At 45.4% G+C, this 24,816-nt stretch overlaps 1 protein-coding gene across 1 annotated transcript in view; it reads left to right on the top strand.

Moving 5' to 3' along the window:
• EPS8L2 (EPS8 signaling adaptor L2) overlaps nt 1–24,816 on the top strand; it is a 473,245-nt gene that overhangs the window by 351,809 nt on the left and 96,620 nt on the right. The window contains exon 5 of the mRNA XM_069624038.1: nt 20,861–21,022. Coding sequence (XP_069480139.1) covers nt 20,861–21,022 — 162 coding nt within the window. The remainder of the gene's footprint in view (nt 1–20,860; nt 21,023–24,816) is intronic.

Here is a 24,816-nt window from a genome sequence, read left to right as displayed (position 1 = left end):
ATTAATTTGCGGTACCTGAAAGTGGCAAGTCTTAATTCCAGACTTGCACAAAGAACCAGGGATTGAAATTTCTCCTCCAGGAGCCAGACCATTGCTAGGTTAGATGCTAAATTAGCTGTCAGGAAACTGTCTTTCTCCTGCTATGCCCCAGCATAATGAAACACCAACCCGGTAGCAATCGGGAAAACTCTAATGCTCCAGAAGTTCAGGGAAGAACTGAAAACCTTGCTTTCTGGGGAGTTCCTAATTGTAGCGTGGGTAGCTGTCCCTGGTTCTACCACTGCTCCGGACCCATTGTAAAGCGCCCTCTTTATCCTTGAACTCACGTCCTCCTTATCCCTTCCGCTGTCAACTCTCCTCCGAGTTCTCCTTGCCTTCGACATATCAGCAGTTTTAACACTAAAACATGAAGCACCTGCAAATGTATGTCTGCGCTTAATGCGCATTGATCTACTATGACTGGATGCCTTCCAAGCCTGGCTAAACAGTAATGCTGTGTCAAGCAGTAAGTGTTGTGAACACAGAATGTCATATAAACCATAGTTTCTCATGGTATTTTTTATTTAAAGTAAGCGTTGTGTTTTTATTATAAATATGTAGAATCGGTGAAATATATAGAATTTTGGCAGACATTTAAGTAAGCAATAAACCCCCAAGTGTGTGGGGCCTTACTGCTCAGGTAATGCCCCAAGAGCAAAGCGGCAGCTGTAACATGAGCCCCGGGTCATTGTCAGACCCAGTAATGCCCCCACCGTAGAGGGTTATTGCTATTAGCATCCAGTCATGGTTGGTGGAGTGCAAACAGTTGTTTTTCTTTACATTGAGAAACTTCACAGTTGCCTTTTTCTCTGTATTACCCAAATTGACCTTTTACAATTGACCTTTTGTCCTAATTGTCCTAATTATAGTGGTCCTAATTGACCTTCTGCACAATTGACCTTTATATTATTTACGTTATTTCATATATGTATTGGGGTGGTTTTAGATTATAAAGAATATAAGGGGATTGGGTGAGGGGTTGCGGGGGGGGGGGAGTTTCCCCTCCGCATATATGTCCTAATTGACCTTTTGAATTGCATCAATTCTCCCGAGGTGAATTGTTTAAAGGTCAATTAATAGACATCCTTTTTCTCAACTTAAATAAAATTACAAGCCAAGATGGCCACCAGGGTCAAAGGAGAAAGGAACCACACATCGTCACTTCTCCCATTTCATGGCGACCATTTTCATAGTGGGAAAGCACCAGAACATCAAGTGTTCCAAGTTTTGGCTGGGGGCAGCTTCAGGTAAATTGGGCAGGGGTTGCGGTGTGAGGGGGGAATGGGCCTGGGAGATGGGCAAAGGGCACTGTGATGAAATGCAGGAATGCATCCCTTCTCCCCAAGGGGGAGCCCCCCCTCCTTTGAGGCTAAGGAGTTGAGCCCGCTCTGCAATAACCTCCCTAGGGATAGAGGCAAGTGGGACCTCACTGGGTGAGACGCCCCCTGTCGGGACAAAGACTTCCATTCCTGTGAGGAACTCCCTAGTAGGCATTGCAAAATAGCATCTTCAAACCTTGCTAGTGAAAATGTGCAAACTGTAAACCGGTAACTGTTATTGCCAACAGGAAATAGATTTCCCTCTAAATTACCATTACACTGGGATGAAGAAGACATGCAGAGGAAAAGGGAATCCACAGGGGATAGAGAAGAAGGAACAAAGCCTTGCATAGAGGAAGCCCCACGTAGACCATAAGTCCAAAAGGGGGAGGAGTCTGGAGAAGCAAAGGAGCCCGTCGGTTACAAACAGGCACGAACGCTAACACCAGCAAGAAGCAGAGGCAAGACTTGCAGCATCCTGCAATCGTGAGAGGCTGATAGGTGAGGGACACGCTACAGTTGGTAGCGAGTAAGGCAGGAAAATGGGAGCTGGAAGCATGGCATCCTGAATCAGTTAGAGAGGAGAGCCCAAGAGTGGTGGCGTGTCCTTAAGAGGTTCATGGTGGACTGAGGTTCCTTGCAACAACATCGAAACCATTCTACCACAGATGACGCCGAACAAACCGGTGTACTTAATAGAGTACGGCCTTGCAAGATGACCAGACGGAAGAGAAGGTGGTGAAAGGCCACGAGAAACTAAGTTGGAGAGAAAGCAAACCAATCCTCAACTACCAAAAGCCCTGGTGACGTTAGCCTTAAGAACAGAAGGTAATAGGGATAACGGTAGACACGGGCGAGTGAATGAGTATCCTTATTGGAATGCTCATGCTTGTCACAGTAAATAGACAGATATTATCAGAAAGAAGAGTGAATGAGAATCCTTATTGGAATGCTCATGCTCGTCACAGTCAAGAGACAGATAATATCAGAAAGAAGAGTGAATGAGAATCATTATTGGAATGCTCATGCCCGTCACAGTCAAGAGACAGATAATATCAGAAAGAAGAGTGAATGAGAATCCTTACTGGAATACTCATGCTCGTCACAGTCAAGAGACAGATAATATCAGAAAGAAGAGTGAATGAGAATCATTATTGGAATGCTCATGCCCGTCACAGTCAAGAGACAGATAATATCAGAAGGAAGAGTGAATGAGAATCCTTATTGGAATACTCATGCTCGTCACAGTCAAGAGACAGATAATATCAGAAAGAAGAGTGAATGAGAATCATTATTGGAATGTTCAAACTCATCAGTCAAGAGAAACATATTGTAAAACCAGTACAAAGAGGTGTAATTGAAAAATATTCTGGGAGTAACCAAATTCGTATCCGTAAAGGCCTAGAAGACCTACTCCAAAAAGAGGGCCGGTGATAAGAGAAGCCTGAGAACAGGGTGGACATAGTAAATACATTTAAAGGCAAAGAACAGAAAGAAAGCAAAGATTATGAACTGTTCAGAATTAGTCCAGAAGAAAAAGATACTTGTTCGATGAGTTCACCAGGGGAAGAAGAGAGAAGAACTCTTTGTAGAGGAAAACAAAAGAAGAAACAAAAGCCCAATACAACAGTGAACATACACTGTACAAACTGATAAAAGCATTCACTAGAGACTACCTGAAGATCAACTATTGAAATGTTGGTGAGAAACTGACAAGCCTCAGGAAAAAGGAGACATTCTCCTAACTTTGTTATTCAGATAGTGGAAGAGTCAGACAGGCTTAGAGTTTGGACGGTGGACAGTTTCATTTCTAGACATTTACTGGCGACTGAGGAGCAACGTCGCTAGTTTTGTTAGGTAGGGACGCATTGTAGTACAGGGAAATCTAAGCATTATTCCTTTTCTTTAATAAACTTAACAGTAAAATGTCTAATCAGTCTGTGCCCTTCTTCTGACCTGCCACAGCACCCAGGCTGGCGTACCTGTTGCCTGGCAGGGGAAATGGCGGCCTCCACTGCTCAGGGAGCTCAGAACACGGGGCTCACCCGCATTCCAAGCTTCCTGATTGGCTGAGAGGCTCCATGGTGCCTCCTCTGGAGAGCTTATGAATTGGAGTACAATATAAATGCTTTATTCCTTCACTGGTATTTGGTGTTAGGCATGTTTTGAAGTTTCCTAATAGAAAGCCATTGTTTTTCTTATCGGCCAGAGGCTAAGGTCTGACATCACTCTGGTGGGCTCGCAGTATAAATATTGGATAACATAACATACAACATGGCTTCAACTCCTGCCGGTTGTGCCTCCCCAAGAAGACAAAAAAGGCTGCTGGTCTGGAAAGGCTTTGTTTTATGTATTTATTTGTAGAACTGGAATGTCAATTTCGATAAGAAACTACTTGCAATAGCACATTTACAGATGGCAGAGGCACACAGATGAGAACATGTGGTGAGCCAGTTTGAGGGTGTGAACAAAGTGGGACAGAGACCAGGGACAAACAAAAAAAAAAAACACAAAACCAATAGGTGAGTTACAAAGGTGACGACCTACGGTAGAAAGTGCTAACAATGTGTCTCCAGTTGGATCTTCTCGTTCATTGATTACTGGCAATAAGCAGTCCACCCCAAACCAAAAGATTTACACACCTTTGAGGACGGTGGCTCTCTTCACAAAACCAACAGGTAAGTAAGCAGGGCAACTGAACAAGAGAGACTACAAGGGTAAAATCAGATAGAAAAGGCTTAGGGCCAAAGTCAATGGTTCAAAAGTATTTTGCTCAAGATAATAGGTTCAGTGTAGTTCGCGGTATAAAATTTGCGGCACAGATTCTGGACGAGGTTGGTCAGTAGAAAGGTTAGGTTAAAGAGAAGAGAAGGACAAGCCCTCAGATTGGAGAAAGATTTCAAACACTTTCACCAGGGCTGAGCGAAACGCACAACCAGATTTGCACAGTACCTTAAAACGGAGAGGGAGCTGTAGCTGAGGCGGACGTTCCTGGTGGTTCCTGCAGGCTCACGGTTCCTGAAGTGACTGTCATACTGACAAGAAGTAGGAAGACCGGAGGGTCCTGCGCCACCCAGGGAAGAAACCAGCAGCAGAGCAAAACAACAAATAAAAGGTGCGCTCCTTAAAACCCAATCAGTGTCCGACCTTCCTGGCTATCCGGCCTACTGTAGCTCTGTACAGCGAATTTGACCAGAGCAGGGGTCCTGGCTTGCAATTTGGGCAAACTGGTTGGTCCCACCAGCTCAAGGGAAGAAGTTTCCTGGAGGATCTTCTCTGTCATCGGATTTGGAGATTTGGACCTGCAGCAGAGCTTCACCGGGTGGTTCAGTCGTTGTAGGGGTCCTCTTCTTCCAGTTCCTCATTGGTTCTTTCATTCCAGTGGCGACTCTGCTCTCCCAGTCCCAGAGACCTGATTTGTATGCAGTTTTCCCCCATTCATACAGCCTGGCTGTCAATCACACAGCAGGGTGGCTGGCCTGGCAAGGCCTGTCCCCTTAGCCAATCAGACAAGAGTGCGACTTGGGTTGTTAAGGCAATCCATGGCAGGGGTCCGAAGATCCCTCCCTCACATCCTGCCCCTCTAGACTATCAGGCGCCTTAAGGAGGGCTTCTGTGCAGAAGCCCGCGAAAAGACAGCGAACAAAGGAGTCATCCCTAGCTTGGCGCGTAGAGTAAAACACAAGAAAGACTTTAATAAAAAAAAAAAGGCGAATAAACCCAGCCGGAACCAAAATAAAATGTATTTGGTCAAGCGGGTTTATAATAGCCTAAAACAATAACACGTTTATATAGCATAATCGCGGTAGAAAAGTTTGGGTAGATACCACTGCCACCAGCCAAGTCTTAACGTTAAGGGATCAAAACAAGGCTCCAAGAGGCACAGACAAAAAGGGATAGGAGTTAACCCTTTCCAGTACTCCATGTAAGATGGGGTGTACTGGGTCTGTAATTTAAAGTGACTATATAAAGTTAATGGCAACTTTACCTGCTTCCGGGGAACAGTAGTCAGCCCAGAGGAATGGAGCCAGAGGGAGGTCTCAAAGACAACCCAGTGTCACTGCACTGAAGGTGCTGTGTAACACATACAAAAAGTGGTGCACTTGGAGTAGGTGAGGCTCCAGTGCCCAAGATCACACAAAAAGTGAAAACGCACACAGCAAAATACATGTAAGGGTGGGAAAAAGGCTCACACTCTTACCAGGTGAAAAAATAAACCCTAGAAATCCAACAAAGCTGCTGAGGGACTCATTAGGTAAGGGGAATCAGCCATTTATTGAGAATTCTCCATAACACTGGGAGGCTTGAGCAAAGGTGAATCTGACTCATATGGACCATGTCGCTCCTGCATTCATAATGAGGTTAGAGAAATGTTATGGACTGAATTTGGGGGTACCTGTAGACTTCCTGGCTATTGTGAAGTCCTTGGATTTCAGTGCAAATGCGGGCATGCGAGTCGGAAGTGATGGTGAACTGTCAGACAACTATTGGTCGCTTAAGGAGTGTGACGAGGTGCATTCTTGAACCCCTGCTCTGTATACACCAATTCCTTCATGCAACATTTTAGAAGGCAACTTCAATGATCCCGAAATGCCGATGATGCAGTCCTCATTACTCTGACCCAGTCAAAGCTACAGATGCTGGTGACCGCTTATAAAAAGGATATGAACCTATAAGGCTTGGAGGTTAAACACCAAGAAAAGCAGCACCACTGTGGTTGCAAAACAGGCGCTCCTGCAAACTGATTTTTAGTAGCGGTGCAAAATTGGGACTCTGCAAACAATATCACTTGAGCTCTGATTTTTTTTTTTACTATTAGTTATCTTGCATTTGTATAGCGCCTCCTACCGTCATGTGGCCAGCACACATAAACAGCCCTAAATATGCCGAAATGAAGTGCATTACGAGGGGAATATGCTGACGGTTCAAGTGCTGCACTCATGGCGGTGTCACAAATTGGATTCCGCCTCACAGAAGTAGAAGGATGAGTAGGGGCGAAAAGGCCCACTCAGCCCTCACACTCCAACAAACCAAGTGCCAAAGCAATCATAAAGGTAAAATAGGCACAGTTAAGTGATATACCTCCTTCCCCTTTTCTGGTAACGTGGGCAGATTGAAGGCTCTGCTCTTAACCTCTTAAGTGCCAGGCTATTATTGAAGTCTATGTAAAAAGGACATGTATACTCGTCCTTGGCACTTAAATATGAAACCAAAAAACTTTAGTTACAGGGACGTTAAGGTGAGAACTTAATGCAACAGAACCTCTGAAATTCAGCTAAAGCCACCTTAACTTTGCGCCCCTTGTTGCGTAGCCTATGACCACAATGATGACTTCACAGATCACATCACTGATGACATCACTAATTACATGTTGTATGAGCACACCAGTGACATTACAATCACATCGCTGATGTCTTCACTGGTGACAACACTAATTACATTGAATATAACTGATTACAATAATAATGGATTTTTAGAAAGCCCACGAGACCACTAGCATGGTCTTCGGACAGGGTCCGTGGGCATGGCCTTTGGCCGTGCCCACTGTCCGTTTTAAAACGCTACCAGACTACTAGCCATGGCCTTCGGATTGCAGGCTTTGAGAACTCGCAATGTTTTTAGGCAATGCACAGTGAGATTAAATGATTTGCCATGGACCAAACACTTTGGTTAAGCAGCGTGCTCCAAGCAGTACACCCCTATTCAGCGCCATCATTTTGGCGCAGGCTGATTTGGTGCGGCCATTCTGCTGCAGCGCAGATTTCGGCACGAAAGCCATTCCGGCACTGTTATTTTGGCGCAAGGGATGTTTGGACGTGGCTGATATTGCAGCCACGTCTAAACGCCCTCATGGCAAATAAGATCAAAGGACTGCACTGCAACAAACCTTGCCACCTTCCAGATAAACGCATTTAAGCATCACGGAAAAGGGTAGAACATGATCAGCTGCAAGAATACGCACAGTAGGTGACCATATATTTTTAAGTGAAATATACAAATGTATTTCAATTGACCTTCTCCTTAGAAGGGGCGCAAGACAAAATAGCAGTGGACTTTCAAAAAAAAGTAATGAACACCAGAAAAATAACCGGAGAGAGGAAATCCTCCAATAAATATGCTGGCAAAGTAGAAAATGGGCTCACCTTTTAAACCCAGCAATCTGTTGTGAAATATTCCATGGAAAACAAAATCCCAATATGAAGCAAGTGCTTGTGGTCTTGTGGGTAAGCTTCTGCACTGGGAACGTGACAATCTGAGTAACATCCTGCTATCTAAATACTTGAGCAAGCTTGCCAACCTCAAGAAACCCAATGGGTTTCATCCGCCCTCTGAAAAAAGGTTACGCTGTCTACCCAGATGTGTCCTTTACTGGTGCCTTGAAAAGCAGTCACAATCAGGGGTAAATAACTGCACCAGTGTCTAGGATTGCAAACTCTCTTGCCACATCGTGGGCAAATTCTCCTGGCTAATTTGCCCTCTCATCATTTCCGCTCCTCATCCCCATGTCCGGCTTTCAACAAAGGCAAAGAAATGGTCTGAGTGCAAAGCCTTCAAGGACTGACAGTAGCAGTCATGGTTGGAAACTAGACTAGAATTTTGTCATCCTAGGTACCATTTGCTATGAATTAATCTTACGCTGCTTTTGTTTTTTTCATTTGTGCTGCCACTTGCTATGAAGTCCGCAGGACCAAAGGTCATATGACATCACTTCCTGTTATATCTTCAGATGTGTGCTGTCTCTTCGGCTACTCCTGTATTGATGAATTGATGTCCCTCAATATAGATTTTTGAAATGTGTGGCCTGATAGCCCAGTTTTGACAAGAAAGTAGCCTGGATCGGCTGCGTTGCATCGTTCATTGCGAATGAAGCGAGAATCTTTCACAGCATGCTCAGGAGGTTGCAGCTGCTCACGCAGGCAGAGATATGATGCATGAAGTTTAGATGCTGGTCAAAGGTAAACCAAGGTTTTGAATTTCCATGTCAGTAGAGAGAGGGGTGCGGGGTCTGACTGTGGTCCTAGGCCTGATAGGTCATCATCTCAAAGGTAATATAAAACCCTTATGAGGCCTAGCACAGGGTAGACCCGGTCCACTTAAAGCCCTGGTAAAGCATCTGTGAGTGATATATCGCCTTCTCCTTTTCTTATCAGGCCATATCCTGATAAGGAAGTCAGAGTCCCGATCGGAAATGCTTATTCTAGAGCCTAATATAAACATCTGTAGTAGGGAAACACACGAGGAAACACAATTATGTTAAAGGGGGGAATTGGGGGGGGGCTTAGCGACAACATTTGCTGATGCAAAAGAGCAGGACATATGCATTTACTTGATCGAGATTTTGTTTCACAAACAGTGTTTGACGTTAAAGGAATTGATTGGGGGCCCTAATGTGTCAGAAAACAAATGCTTGGTGCAGGGGGTCATAGAAGTGTCTGTCACGGCCTTAGAATTTCAAGTAGCCAAAGAACCTTTAAGAGACAGGTGGCCTGTGTTTAATGCACTGCCCTAACACAGAAGCGCGAGTTCGGGTTGCTACCATGAAGAGGGGTCAAGTCCATTTTAAAAGGTGTGTCAAATATGATCTCACTGACCAGCAGTCAAAGAATTGACTAAAATCAAAAAAAAACATAGAATTAAAATAGATCAATAAAGGGACCAGTAGTCCAGTTCTTTTGCAGGTAGTCCATGATTGCTTTGTATTAATTTTATTTAATCACTCTAGTGACAAGATGTCAATACAAGATCTTTCCAAAATAAAACAATGTGTGATCTATATTTTCACAGTAATACAAAACACGTAATCTAACTGCAAATGTCTAAACTCATGCTATGTTGCTAAACATGGTTGTAGTGACATCTACTGGAAAAAAACAGTATTGAATCTCATGATTATGTTTTCATTTACTTTTAAGGTCAGTGGGTTTTCGACCCTGTATGGCTGAGCCGCAGCTAGCCCTGGCCCACTTAAAGACCAGACTAACCTGTGTAATATATTCGTTATTTTGCAGGTAGTGGTGTAAAACCTTCACCAATGGCACCTCACCTTGTAATCTTCACTCTTGACTCTGGTTCAAAGGTGTGGAATTCCACTATGCACTTCGCACTCGATGTGTGGGAGTCGTTGAGGCATGGCTCGGAGTGGCGCTACAGGCATTAGCGAGTGGCCGCAAGGCCAATCTGGAACTTTCTTTGTTGATGTGCGTTGCGGACTTCGTGAGGCGCTTTCAGGCAGAAGTAGTTCTGAAACTGGGAGCTCACTGGAGGGAAGGCCTTTGTTGTACCGGATGGTCTATTGTATTCAACACAATCCTTTTGACAAGATATGTTATTACTTGCTAGTTTTTTGGTGGTTGTGGTCTCTTACATTATCTGCACTGTTCATTTAATTATATAAAGCGGCACACCTGTGTCGGAAAGTAATCCTAAACCGGTGGCCATATCATAGTTTATTTGTAGCATCTCTTTTAAGTGTTGAAAGTACAAAGTGAAATCCAAAGCTGTTGTAGGCACATGTCACTTTGCATTGTGGTATTTGTAGTCTTCGACTTAGAACGGGGAAACAAACCCGCAGTCATACTCTCATAGTGCAACTTGTTGATGAAATAATAAAAAAAAAATATGTTGTTGGTATTAGGTCATCATGATGTGTGTACTAAATTGTGAGTAATCTGTAAAAAAAAGCATTTTTTGAGCTATTAATACCGGAGTATTCACATGCATCTTGCTGTACAAATAGAGCTGCAAAACAGTATGTGGCATGGTGCCTAAATTGCAGGCAGGACTCAAATTCAAGCGACACCACTTAACCAAAGCGTGTAGTCATGTGTCCCCCAGAGCTATACCTTTCAAAACGTATAGCCCCTAGAGGTTATTCACAGTACATGCTATTTAAAAAATGTTTTAAAGTGTGTCTTGATTTCCAAATGTGGGTCGCTTCTTTTGTGGGTGTGCCCACTGGTTTGTTTGCATAGACAGAGCCTGCTGGGAAGCCGTCACTTCACAACGTAGTTCAGTGATACGGGAAATCCGGACTGGGTGCACCATTCATTGTCTTTCACTGCCATCTAGTGGTTATAGGTGAATATATGATCCTGATGGTCAAGTACGGTAATCACGGATGTTATCAATGGAAAAAGCCTTTTTGAAAGGATATTTATTCCTAATTGCACCCTGGCCGCAGTTCAGCTCTTTCCCCAAATTTTCTAGCACTGGGGTTAGATTAATAAACGAACCCGGTCCGAGAATATGTGGGAAGTGTTTTTGGCATGCAGTGTTATAAACGATGTTTATTCCAGCGAAATTATTATGTGGGTTGATATGATAGCGTAGAACCTCACAACAACTTTTTCGGCCCCACACTGGCCACATGTTAGATGCATATCGTTTATTTCCTTTTTAAATGTGTTTATTCGTACTGCGTCATGACTTACATTGTTAGACTTTCACGGAATCCATTTCCTTTCTGCAAGCAATTCTGCTGGGCCTCTAAAGCGGGTTCATCTGCGCGGAACTCACAGGAGTCACTAGAGGAGAATTGTGGGTGGAGGAAAAAGTTGATATAGTGACAGAAACTCAGGCCCCTTGCTTTGTATTGCGCCCTCTGCATTGTGTGTCGGGTACCGCACTTGCCCACCACCTTAACTCCCACCCGCCTGCCCCCTCACCATCATTCTTTCTATGGCCCCACTCTCAGCCTTTCTGGGATTCATTTCTGCTGGTTATTGGTTATGATCTACGTCCTGCTGTGCACGGACCTTACAATAGATGCAGGGCTTTAAGTGGGTCGGGGCTACCCAGGGCTGAGGCCCGGCAGGCTCTGAAAATTGTGTCTGAGACAGGGCCGTGCTCGGGCTCAAAGTCCTCTGCTAACCCCAGCCCACCAGGCTGCTAGATGCCAAGGCTTTTTTCTAAAGCCTGAAGTGCATGCGTCTAAGCAAGGCAAGGTGAACCCATTGAGAGCATGGTGGGCTCCCCACCCATCGACAACAATAATTATTTACTGAAGCTCTGCATGGCACTACGAGAACCAGCAGGCAAGACAGGGCAGATGATGACTTCAGAATCTATGTATAATAACGGGAATGGTGCGCAACTCTCGGCACGCCAGTTTTGGAATGTTTATTATCAAGTACATCCCGCTCCTTTTCAAGCAGTAGTGACCCTGACATGGCTCTTTCAGTGCAAGCAGAGATTCACCAGTCCCCATTCCTAGGGAGCTCACTTGTGCAACCAATACTTTAAATGCCTTTGCCTCATCTGTTGTTGCACTTTTTTCTTTATGCTCCAAGATGGCCAATGAACAAAATGATTTGAACTACATCCTTGGGCGGATTGTTATCGTTATTCTTGTAAATTCAAATGTCCATTTATACATCAGTAGAGATGCATCAGTCTCTGATTTGTTGGACATTATACACCAAGAAAAAATTGTTGTCGAACGGGATTCCGTATCGAATGTGAAGGATGGGGTAAAGCGCAAAGGTCATGCAACCGGAAGTGGAGAAGTTGGCTGAGGTACAGGCCTGTGACGCGAGGGTGGTTACTAACAACTGCAATCCTGGCAGGAAAAGACAACGGAGGGGCCATTAAAATAGGCCCCCTTTCAGTTAATGCTGCATGCTTCGAACCTTCTCTGGCCATCACGAGACTTGCTAGTATACAGCACACCGTCCCTGAGCCGGAAGCAGCTCTAAGACTCGCGGCCAATGCCAGATCGAGACACGCACTTTTACGGGGGCCCATGGACAAGTGGGTGCAGCCAGTTCTACAGGCTGCCCTGAGTGTATCATACCGAAACACCGTAGAGCAGGGGAGTTGCTAGGTCTGGAAAAGACCCGGGGCTAAGCTGATGTTGGAACTGTTTGGACTGGTGGCTAGCTAGCATTTTGGCTGTAGCTCCTGAGATTCTATTCGGGGCTACAACCAAAAGATCAGGGGCTATAGCCCCCTTTGCCGCCCCCTTAACCCCCCCTTAGCAACGCCCCTGCCGTACAGTGTATTACTGATCATAATAGACCTTTATTTGTCCCACTCTTGGTGGGCTTGAGTGATATTCAAGAAACACTGGTCACTCTGCACCCGATGCAAAGCAATGCAGCTAAAATAACTTCTGATGCGCTCAAAAGTGGCAGCTCTCGGTCACTTGGAAAATGGGTCAAATTAGAAAAGCTTTATCCCACTAAATGCAGCCCATTTTTGAATCAACGATTTCTCTTAGAGTTTTGATGAAGTTGAGGCCCTAAAAAACATCTGTTCAGAGGACATAAAATATATTGAACTACCCAAGGCTGACAGCCCTACTAATTGGGCTATAATTGAATTTTCGTCGGCTGCGGTGGTGGCTCTATTGAATTCACACCATTCTGACCTTAGTAGTTTAGGCTTCCAACTAACAGTTTGCCATAAATGTGATTCTTTGGTACTCCACTTGAATGAGCCGTTCCTTGCGTCAATTAAACGAAAATCAGTCCATCAGCCTGAAAATAACACGTTGGCTTCTTTTGCACAAACTCTGTCTAGTAGGAGGGACATTGAGGAAGTGGCTAGTTGGATTCCCTACACTCTTGAGTGTGCGCCATATAGAAGCTCTCTCAATCCGTCCATTTGTAAATGGTTAACTCGGAACACGCGGGGGCACAATTCTTTTAGAACTAATCCTTTGGGCATCTCCACTATCTTAACAAGTGATCTCCGTCTCCTACAAGAGACATGGTTGACAGAATGCTTCAGTGCTAATGGGTATAAAGTTCATTGCTGCCTTGATAACCATAACGGCAGAGGCTGTGCCTCGGGGTGGGGCGGGTGGAGCCAAACCCATTTCAATGCTGAAATATACATATGTGAATTTGCTTCTCCTTATATGCTCTCGGTGTATACCACAATTGATTGTTTATCTAACAGTGGCCTGTTGATTGTCAATATATATATATATATATGATCCTCCAGACATACGGGCAACAATCATCCTGGAAAATGTAGACGCTTTGGCAGTGGCATAGTTTTAACAGTTCCCAGGCGGCAGCGTGGTTATTGTCAGTGATTTTAATGCGCATGTTTCCTTTGAAATTCAGACCTGCAGTGACTCCGATGATGCTGAAGCACCTTTTCCTTGCATGATACCCAGGGAAAACGGGTCTGACCATGGATGGGGGAAATTGTGCAACTCAATTGCCTTCGTATAGGAATTCAATAGGAAGTCAAAGAGGGGTAAAAACCTGAAAAAGACGTGGATTAACAGCACTTACTCATCTGTCGATTGCTTTCCTGGATCGCACATTATGTACAGGTGCTAGTCCTGTTGCAGTAACAGAATTGCAAATTAGTGATCACTTCCCAATTTCATGGTCATAAACCCTTTGCAACATTCTTAATTTTAAGTGGGTTGATCCTAATTGTAGGGTGAACTTACAAGGGAACCGGTTAATATGGCCAGATACTAATGTCGGACAGATGTCTGCATTGATAGAATCCCTTTCATTGGAAGCTGGGCTTAGAGAAAATGGGTTTTGTGTGTGTTTATTATGTTTATGGATGGTCGTCTAAATTTAAAACCCTTGAGAGGAAACTCTCAGCGTCGCCGAGAGGGCGTCTTTGATACGGCCATACACCAATGCAAAAGGCTTCATAATAAAGAAAGAACTAAGATTAGGAAAGACACCTCCACATCTGAGCCTGAGAGGGCCACATTTCTTGTTGCCCTTGGCACGAAGGATAACAACTGGCTGAGATGGCACAGACATGACGGGCACAATGTAAACTGGAAGTTCATATTTGGCCTGCTGAAATCCAATGACAACAGGAGGGGTTGGACTTATTACAGACAGCATTTATCCAATGTAGGTACTTTGGTATTAAATATGGTATCTTAATAAACATGTCTGAAACATCTTTCCTCCCTATATTGCGACTCTCTTTCCAACAACTTGATTCACCCATTGATGATTCTTTGAAGGGGTCTATCTTTAGTCGGGACGTAGACAACCATTTAGTATTGATACACACATTGAAGTCATCTAGGGCCCCTAGCCCTAATACCATTGCAAACGTAGCCTGAAGCCCAACGCTGATTTTGGGCATCCCAACTGTTTGATCTATTCCATCGATTCACGACAAGTGATCTGATACCTAACAGCTGGAGGGAATCCATCCTGATTCCAGTTTACAAGAGAGGTGGAGGGAGGACCCCTTCAATTACCGACTGCTTGCCATGCTTGATTCTAGTTCTAAATTATTTGCATCTCTATTATTAAAGCAACTCTCTCAATGGGCAGAAGAGAAACATCTTCTTAGTATATTCCAAACAGGCTTTAGAAAGGGTCACTGCATGATAAACAATCTCTGTGCCTTACACTATCTGTCCAACAAAACCTTTAGACAATCGAATGGAACGTTATTTATATGTTTAATAGACTTCACTAAAGCGTTTGATACAGTCTCTCTGCCTTTGTTATGGCACAAACTTAGAACTTGGGCTTGGACCCCATCCTTCTCTATTTTATCCAGTCCCTATACTTTGACACTTTGGCCGTTACACTGAATCAAGAGGCTACCCTTTCAAAGCAGATAAACACAAATTGGGGATTGAAGCAGGGGTGCGTGCTTGCGCTCCTGTTGTTTAATATCTATATATTTGATATGGATAGTGCTCTCGGCCTGGTGCGCAACTTTCCCCCCTGCATAGGAAAAGAAGCAGCACCATCGATTCTTTATGCAGACGATACTGTTTTGATCGATCACGCCCCCATTAGTTTGCAGCGGTCGGAAAATACTCTCGCTTCTTCCATGCGGAATCATCTGTTCGTTAACGAAACTAAAGCAAAAATATTGATATTGGGCAGTAAACTAACTTAGTGAAGCAAACTCATCTAGAAATTAAATCAACATCGTCTGGAGGTGGCTGATAGCTACCTTTACCTAGGCTTCTTCATAAAATCCCATCCAGCAAAGCCTTTCTACAAAGAACATATCCTCTCCAAAATTTGGAGGAGGTGGGTTGTAATTAAAAGGTTTATCATACTAAAAGGAGGCAATAATGTAGAGTGGATGTTGTCTATATATTGTACTAGTATTGTGCCGGATTACTGTACGACCCTGAGCTACTGCCAGAGATATAGGTAGACTGTCTTGAGAGCGCAGCAGGGAAAATCTTGCGCTCCATTTTATGTGTGCCGCAATTGGTTCCTGTTGAGGCAGCAAGAAGAGAGTTGGGTGTTATGTCAATCAGATCCCGCTGGCCAATCCAGCGATGTAAATTATACAGCCAGCTCTCTGCTTGTTTACCTGGAGATTGCACTTTAATGGGACTTCTCACCACAAGGAGGGGGGTCTCCTGTCTGAATGGATTTCTTAACGCATTAAGGGAACCTGCTGGTCTCATTTTAATAACATTGCCCTTATAGTTGATCAAACGTTGTTTTTAAAAAAAAGGTTGCATTATTGGGATAGTTTCGAGACCATAAATAATTTGCAGGGGAAGAAACGTCATGGTGAGTTTATTCTCCAGAGCCACCAACTTAGAACGCCTTGTACCCATTTTACTAAACTCTGTGATGAGAAGCTAAGAAGTTTCCTAATCTATCTACGATTTAATATTCTCCCTACTAGGAAGTATACTGGTAGTTGGTTGAATATACCGCTTAATGAAAGACGTTGTGGGCTCTGTAACACTACTGTGGAAACTCCATGTAATATTCTAACATGGTGTCCTGCTTTATGATCTCTGTATACCAAAGGCTATCAGGGTTTGTTACACAATATTGTATTTGTCACGTCAGATCAATTTTGGAGTTCTATTTAATCTGTGAAACCATTGGTTATTACTGCTGCTGCATTCTATGTATGGTGTGATTTCTTTTGATTTTAACTGTTATTAGATGTGATTTTGTTTTTATTATGTAGGATAATGATGACGTTGTGTAAGTTGTTTCTTTTTATACATGTATGTGCCTAAGGTTGTTTTAATAAATTTTAAAAAAGCCAAATGAGCCACAGTGATTGGAATAAGCTAAGCTCACCTTAATGAACCAATCCTGGGCTCTGTACCAACAATCCCCTGTATGTTTGAGGTCATAACCAGAGTGCTTTGCAACAGGAAAGGCAAAGGGGTGAAAACATGTTATACTAAGTCCCACCCATTTTCCTGTCTGTTGTTGATCAAAGAGTCTCCCTGGTTAATGGATCTTTCTGTGGTTCCTGTTTAAAGCAACAGGTCTCTCTTTAAGCTGCAGCGAGACCAGACTGTGTGGCTCCTGCAAACCACATTCTCTTACCTGATGAAAGAGGTCCCCCTGCTGGGAGGCTTAATGTAATCGCACATTCACAGACATGACAGTTCACTGTCAATGGCACCGAGGGTGGGAGCTGGCTTCAGGTTGGCACAGTTCCATATGAAAGGTTGTTGGGGGTTTCCTGTCTCCTTTGTTATCTTTGCAGCAAGGCCCCATGCGGGCCTGTTGGAAGTACACTCTTAGTATGTTATGTTAATCATTGCCACCAGCTGCAAGGCCCAACAAAAGAGCATGGCAGATCCATGGAGCCTTTGTTAATCAGCCTGGTCATGGCAGGGGCAAGGTTTGGTCCTCCCCATTCTGGAGATGCATTGTGTACTCCTCCTTTCATAACCCAACTAAATATGACAGGGGGGCTGTTCCTGTAGGCTGTGTCCACCCAGAGTACACCAATCTATGTGTTTGGCGTGTGGTGAGCATAGAAAAAAGTGTGTGGATTAGCCCCACACATTTTCCGAGGGTTGATCTACCATCATTCAATTTCATTTAAAATTTCAAAAAAAGCCCAGGCGAGCGCACAACCACTGTGCGGATGGTCGAATTCCTCACAAGGATACCTTTCCTTCGCCCAGTTTCTGTCACCTAGGCAGAGAATTATTTCCGAGCAGGCAACTGCATCCAGTGCTCACTGAAGCTCCCCCATAGACCTAGATCTTTGAATGCAATTGCATTCAGTATGCCTCTCAAATGGAAGGAGTCGTTGCAAGTGCAGCCAGATGCATTGTGCACCCATTCACTTATCATGCAAGGCAGCCACTTGGACTGCGTCTCTTGCCTTCTGAAACCTCAGCCACCGCTTCGACACTAGGTTCCCAGCAGACTCTTAGTTTGGCATGGCTATTGGTGAATTCTGAATCCATGATGGCAATCGCTGCTGCCACACCTTGGTTCACCTTCTGATTTGGAATCTTCCCCTTGAAACGGAAACTCCTGGATGTTAGACGTTACACGTGACCTGTGGTCCAGCTGAGAGATGAGGCACTCGACGGGCACATGTTGGTTGAACCAAAGCCATGAAGAAGGAACACTCGCGTTGTTTTGGTTACACAGTATATAACTGAGATCTTTTCCCGCAGGCCCACAAGGTGGCGCCAGTTCTTCACGTTGCATGTGAAGAGCAAACGGAGCATGAGCGGGTATTATTTCTTTATCTTGCAATGCTTGATCTAGTGTTCCTGATATTTTTCAGAAGGTTTTGAATAGTGGTTCAGTCTGCCTTTACGTGCCGTGCCACCTTGACCGTTTTTTAAGTACCGTGTGAGGCTGTGTTGTTACCTGGGGCAGACTTTCTGCATTGTTCGGAGCGGTTTTGGTGTTGGATTCCCTTTTTGCTGGATTCCCTTTTTGCTGGATTGCTTTTTGCTGGGTTCCTTTATCCTGTACTGGTTGCAGAGGCTTTATTGTTCTCTTTGATGCACGGTTGCTCGGTTGCTGTTTTGACATGCTGCTTGAGCAACTGATTTTGTGCTATTTGCTGCATGTTTTCTTGTACTTGTTGCAACAGTGTTTCTGTAGAGCTTGGAGCTGTTTCTTTCCTGTACAGATCATTGCTGTTTGCCCATACTATTTCAGATAGCTGGCCTTCACTGTTTCGGACACTCTGTATTGTTTGAAGGAGTTATTCTGCACTTTCTGTGGGAGTTTTTCTGAGCTGTGTGCAGGCTCAGTGCAAGGATTTTTGCAGCCTTAAGCTAAATTAATTTTGCGACCCCCCCCCAATACCAGCCCCATGTGTCCTGACTACACCAAAGCTCATGCCAGATGTGTTCTTACCTCTTCACATGCATGTCCTGTCCACCACGTTCCCAATCGCCGTTTCACCATCATGTTTTACAACTTCTTTTCATGAAGGGTCAAGTTAAATCACTCTCTTACACACACAATGTATAACACACAGGAAGGGTTAGGAACATGGCCAGATCAGGCAGGATCAGAAATAGAAATATCAGGCAGGATTAGGAAGCAGATGTGATTCCAGGTAGAATTAGAAATAATGACCATCAGGCACCCTAAACCCACACTCCCTCGCTCCCCACACACCCCCATCTGCGTGAGCCACTCTAATGACGTGAAGTAGACATCTATCTTAAGGTTAGCATAAGGAGGCTATTGCTTGCTTTTGCGAGCAGCCCCCCACGCCCCGATTGGGAGGCGGAGCTACCGCTGGCTTTGCTTGCGGCATCCCTGCCCGGCCCCCACCCACATCCATGGTGCTTCAGCAGAAGCCAGTTTTCGAGTCTGTGAAAGTATGAGGGTGTAGGTGGCTTTAAAAGCCCCTAAAGCCTTGGCTGGTGCTATCCCCCTCAGACCCTCCTTCAAGGCGTCCGACATGGCAACAGGATACTCTGTGCTCAGCTGAGGGGCTTCCTCTGACGTCTCAATCTGGAAAGAGACTAGGAGGGGGACTGCCCCAGCATCCCCAAGCAGGTGGTACACTGCCTACAGCGCCGTTGGCATTGCGGGGAATCCACCTGGTGAAAATTCTTCGGCCCGCTCATTACCGGGCTTGGGATCCTACCGCCAGACAATGAATAAAGTGCTTCAGTGCGCATTACGCGAATATTTAACCTTACCTTTTAGACTAGCCCTTTCATTTCAATGACCAAGACGGAAGCACTAGGATGCCTCATCAACAGCACACTGACCCTGAACCATTCATAGCTCCAACGGACCACTGTCACGTTAGATAACAAGAGAATAGCTAGTACCAACCCAGTACCACACCCGAAAGAAAGGTTCAGACATGCTTATCACTCCATCCAATACTCACTAGGATACAGCTGGATCTGCGCAGCACCATCACACACCACAGCGAGACGGCCTATGAGGAACCAGCAACAACCCCACCCACAGGGATACAGCTCAAACGGAACCAGAAGTATCAGAATCGGGATACAGACCCCCACTAACCCAACCTTCAATTTTCTGCATACTCAACCCACATAAAACTCACACAACCATTTCTCTCCCAGCAATCTGCACGCACTTTCCCACGCTGCATCAACAACACATAAACAGCACCTACAGCACACAAGGTCTCCCCCGATCTGATACTTGCACCAAAGCCCAGCACTCAGTGTAAACCTTGCTGAAGCCGCCAACAGCACACCACCTCTCCCACTCTCCTACTCCCCGACTTACCCTACCCGCCCTCCTTCCTGCTTATAGATCTGCCAGAGCACCTGGGGACAATTCCAATACTCACTCCACCAGTCTGGCAGTTAAAGATCTCTCAGGATCAATTTAAAGAAAGTAATCCATTTCCAATAGGGACCCTCCGTTTGATCAATGAGGCCCCCCCGCAACACCTTCTTGGGAAACTTTACGTCTTCTCAGATATTGATTCTTAACCAGAATAAATGCTTTTGTGAAGCAATGCATAAATGACGTCAGTGGTGTGATAACTAAGGCATTGCAGAGATAGCAAGTTGTCTCATGTAAGCTATGGAACGGACAGCCAGTCCTGGCTTTCAGGCTCATGTCATGTTGTATTATGGTTCCACATTTATAATGTTGTTTTGCAGCTTGTTAGTGAAAGGAATCACAGGAAGGAAACGTATATGCTTATCTAGAAGACCAAACTGTTCACGGGAAAGAAAATGGAACTTGTCGACACAGTGGTGGCAGTTTTGTATTTTCACGCATAAAAGTGGTTAGTTTTGAATACAAGATGGCGGTGGGGAGGTGGATAAAAGGAATCCCATAAACAAGGAAAGGGGGTGCTTTCAAGAAATGAGGACGTGCATGGATAGACTAAGAGCGCCCCCACCAGGGAAATGCCTGCGCACCATAACTCTTGTCTTTACTTTTTTTCATGCCCAAATACGCATGTTTGCACGGGTGCATAATGGCATAAACTGCCATTTTGCTATTGTAATTAGTCAGTTTCATCTGCATGCATGTTACCCTTAGTCCTATGTCTATGTCATTTGTTCTCTGCGCATTTGCATTGTTTATATACAATCTAATAGAGGGACCACTCTGTTTAACCCACTGGAAGCCTTAACAGCTATTCGAAGACAACACGGTGCAGCCGAAAACTTTTTTTTCAAATGTAATGAATGATCTGCATACAAAATAAATCTTATCATCCTCTCATCGAGAAGCGCTTAAAAAAAAAAAAGAAACTAAAACAGATGATGCTTTCTAAAGCTGTTTGGCCCTTTTGCATTTTGGAGGCAGGTTTACTCTACTGTCACACTTGTCTCCCTACAGCACTTGGCAACATTTGTGATGGATAAGAGTGAGGCCATCGTGACGGTGGACGATGCTATCAAGAAGCTGCTGCAGCTGGAGTCCAAGGAGAAGATCTGGACCCAGGAGATGTTGCTGCAGGTGAATGAGAAGTCCCTGCGGCTGCTGGACTGCGGCACCGAGGTAAACCCTGTTATTGGATTGGGCACCTGGCACAGTGCTCAGTATCGGTGAATGGCCCTTTCCATCTAAAAGGGGAAATGGCTGCTATCATTGCTACTTTATGTATATAGAATGTATTCATTGCTTTTGCTTTGGGACCGCTTACTGGTGCACTTGTGGTTCCTCACTCCATATTCAGCACAGGGCCTTGTCAAGCACTCGGGCGCTTCATACATTTACATTGCCCTGCTTCAACAGCACTTCCCGCATCTGCTGCTCGCGTGCCCTGCTCTTTCAGGGCACTTGGTTACAACTGTCTCCTTTTCCTCATTGCTATGGTTCCTGCTAGTCTTGTTCTACTCAAGACTCCCTGTACCGCTCTTGCGCTCATCCTCATTGCTCCCTGTGCTTCCTGCTGTTCCATCCGCATCTCTCCCTGTAGCTACTCTTCGCCGCTCCTCCTGTGGCTTTCTGTTCCTCCACTCGGTCCTCCCTCCACATACATCCTGCTCATCACCTCATCCCGTTCAAAATTTGAAAAAGTATGGCCTGCGGACTCGAAGACTCTCCCTAAAGATACTAGAGTCGGTGGTTGGTGATGAGGGTGATGAACCCACAGGCAAGACTCTACCTGATTTACTTGGGTGGAGAGGGACTGGCTGGGTATCCTATGTCTGCATCTGTAAATCCTGTGTCTGCATCTTTATGTCCTATGTCTGCTTTTCCTGTGTGCATCAATGTGGGAGCTAGTTTCTCGCAGAGGTGTTGGAGGGGCTCATGTCATTCTAGGCACACTTGTGAGGAAGAACACAGTGAGGAAGTGTGCATAATTGCGTGGCCCCTGGAACGCCGCTTGTGCATGCTGTTGAGGGATATTTGCGCCAAGGGTCCCCGGAAGTTATGGTCTGGACAGGTCCCTTTGGACCTGCTGTTGAGGTACATGCCCTTTCTGTCTGCCAATATATCGGACGGCGGCTGGCATCCACTGCATAAGGCATCCGTGTGTGTTAGGTTATAGCTGTTTTAGAACTCTATAGTCTGTGCTAAAATTTACCCGTTTCATCCCTGCCGTGAGTGCCACCTTGTGTAGGAGACTGGTCTACGCTGAGATTGGCTTAATCAGGATGCCTATCATGCATTGTGTCTCTCTGCAATGGGAAGCTCCCAGGGAGTAACAAGTATGTGTTTGTTGTGATGGACGAGGTCTGTTCATGTCATCCTTTGCATCAACAAACCCACCCAGAATTCCCAAAGGACGCTGGGGGTGGGGTTCATCATCAACAAACCCATCAATGGATTCCCAGAAGGCACCGGAGATCGCCATCAGCCAACTCATCCACCGATTCCCGGATGGCACTGGAGCTCGTCATCGGCCAACCCATCCAGGGATTCCCAGAGGGTATCAGAGCTTGCCATCAGCCACCCCATCCATAGACTCCCAGAGGGCACCGGAGATCGCCATCAGTCAACCCACCCAGGAATTCCCAGACGGCACCAGAGAGCGCCATCAGCCATCCCACCCAGGAATTCCCAGAGGAATCACCATCAGCCAACCCATGCAAGTATTCCCTGAGGGCACCGGAGGTCGTCATCAGCCAACCCACGTAGGGATTCCCAGAGGACACTAGAGATCCTCTGCTAAATACTCTGATTTCTTTTAGAACTTTCCTTTTGCAGAAGGATTCCTGTTCATTTTGTAGGGAGATTTTACCACATACAATAATGTGAATTAGAAAAATGCAGTTAATGGAATCAAGAAAGAATATTTTGAAAACGCTTCAACTTCACAAAACTGAAGTTTTCAATTTTGCAGAATGTTGTCTGCAGGGGAGAAAAACACATTTCTATCCCTGATCAATAGGCCTGCAGCTTAACACAATAGGAACGCTTTTCATTGTACACCCTAAGGAAGAGGCTGGTTACCCATCGTGGGTACATGAAAAGCCTTGCAGGACCCGCTACAGTGTAGTCGCTATGTTAGTGGGATTTATACCATGCACTGCTGCACTTAGCATGGTCTGCAGGCTCCCGGACTCCAGAGCATCAAGGCTTTTTCCCTGCCACTAACCACTGATGTTACAGTACAGGTTTCCTTTAATACATTGCTTTCTATTATCTGTAAATATCTTCCTTGGCGAGCAGCAAATTGTGTTTCAAAGCACCCACAGGGCAACGGGGAGGCAACATGGGAACGAAAGGCAAATAGAAAGAGAGAGGCTGTCATACTACTGAGCTTTCAGAGCGTGCAAGTGCAGAGAGAGCAGGGATTAGGGAGGGGGATACGTGCTAAGATTACCACAGAGAGAAGTGTTGGGGAGTAGGTTGCAAGCAGCTGCAAAGTGACTGGCAGAGATAGTGCAGACCTGTGATAGCATAGGCCAGTGGGTGTCGAGGCAAGTGCTGGGAGTGGCCAGAGGCTGACGGCGATTGGGGGTGGGAGGCAGAGACCCAGGTGGACACATAAGGGCCCTGCCAATCTCGTTGACTGTGGGGATTAGCAAAGGAGGGAGAGGGGGAAGGAGGAGGTGAAAAGGAAATTCTTGAGGAGCTTCCGGAATTTGAGGAGGTCCCGCTCAAGATGAAGTGGGAGGCGCAGGCTGTTTCATTAGGAGGGTGCCAGCCAAGGAAAGAGATCGGCCACGAGCTTACTTTTTAGCGAAGCGCTTGACGCGCAGAGAGTTGGTGCCGGAGGAACGTTAAGCTCTGGGTGGAGAGTATTTAGTAAGAGCCAGTTGTAGATAGCATGGTCCCTGGCCCCAGACAGCCTTATGTATGGATTTGATCCTTGCAGCAACCAGGAGCCAGTGGGGAGATTTTAGGGCTGAAGAGATGTGGCCCCTGGGCTTGAGGCCAAGGATAAGTCTTGCAGTCCTATTCTGGATTAGCTGGAGGGGACATAAAGAAGAAGCAGGTAGATTTGAGAAGAGGCTGTTGCAGCAGTCTAGCCTAGAGAGCACCACAGCACTAGAGGCGTTGAGCTTCTGGGGGAAAGTGAGGAAAGGAGGGATTCCTTTGAAGAGGCGGAGTTGAAAGTGAGCCTTCTTAGCAAGGTCCTGGTTGTGAGGGAGGAAGGAAAGAGAGGAGTCGAAGATGACTCCAAGGTTTTTGGCTTAAAATGAAAGAGAGGGGGGGTTAAGGGAGACTATTGCAGTAGTGCAGCCTAGATAGTACCAGAGTTCCATTGTATTAGTGAGCATTAGTAGCACTTCAAACCCAAGATAATCCTGTTGTTGGACTGCCCTGCAGGGGAAGCAGGCCACGGTTTTCAAATAAACACGCAGTCCTTAGCTAGTGGCTTCCTCTGTCACAGGCAAGGGGGATCGATCCCGGGGCCTTCCTGCAGAGATGGTCCATCGGGGCTGCAACCAGGGATTCATCGCTGTGAATGGGTTGAGGATGTCCACCTATATTATCAAGATGAAGTAGCTGTTTGACTCTTTTGACCTCAGGAGGTTGATGCTGCAGAGTGTATTTGCCATATCCAGCGCTACGCCAGGCATCGGATCAGCCGCATGTGGCGTTTACATCCATGGGAAGCTGTTCTTATTTATTTTAGTAATTATTTTTGTATATGTTTCTAATGCACCACAGCGTGCAGTTTTTCACTAATATGCGATGCCCTTGAGCATTTGTATACTTGAGGAACCAGGTGAAGTCTCCATGAAACATTCTATCCACCATCATTTTTCCTGCTCGTTCATGAGAGCGGTGGGGGTTTAAGGCGCAGGAGATGCTGAACTTGCACACGACATTTAAAATGACGATGGCAGTGGTTCCACGTTGAAATCTTGATGAGAGAGCCAGTTAGGAATGCC

Source organism: Ambystoma mexicanum, chromosome 11, assembly GCF_040938575.1.
Source record: "Ambystoma mexicanum isolate Mex_15411 chromosome 11, UKY_AmexF1_1, whole genome shotgun sequence".
NCBI classification, from domain to species: Eukaryota; Metazoa; Chordata; class Amphibia; order Caudata; family Ambystomatidae; genus Ambystoma; species Ambystoma mexicanum.
The sequence above is the reverse complement of the archived record's forward strand: the minus strand, read 5'-3'. Positions and strand labels throughout refer to the sequence as shown.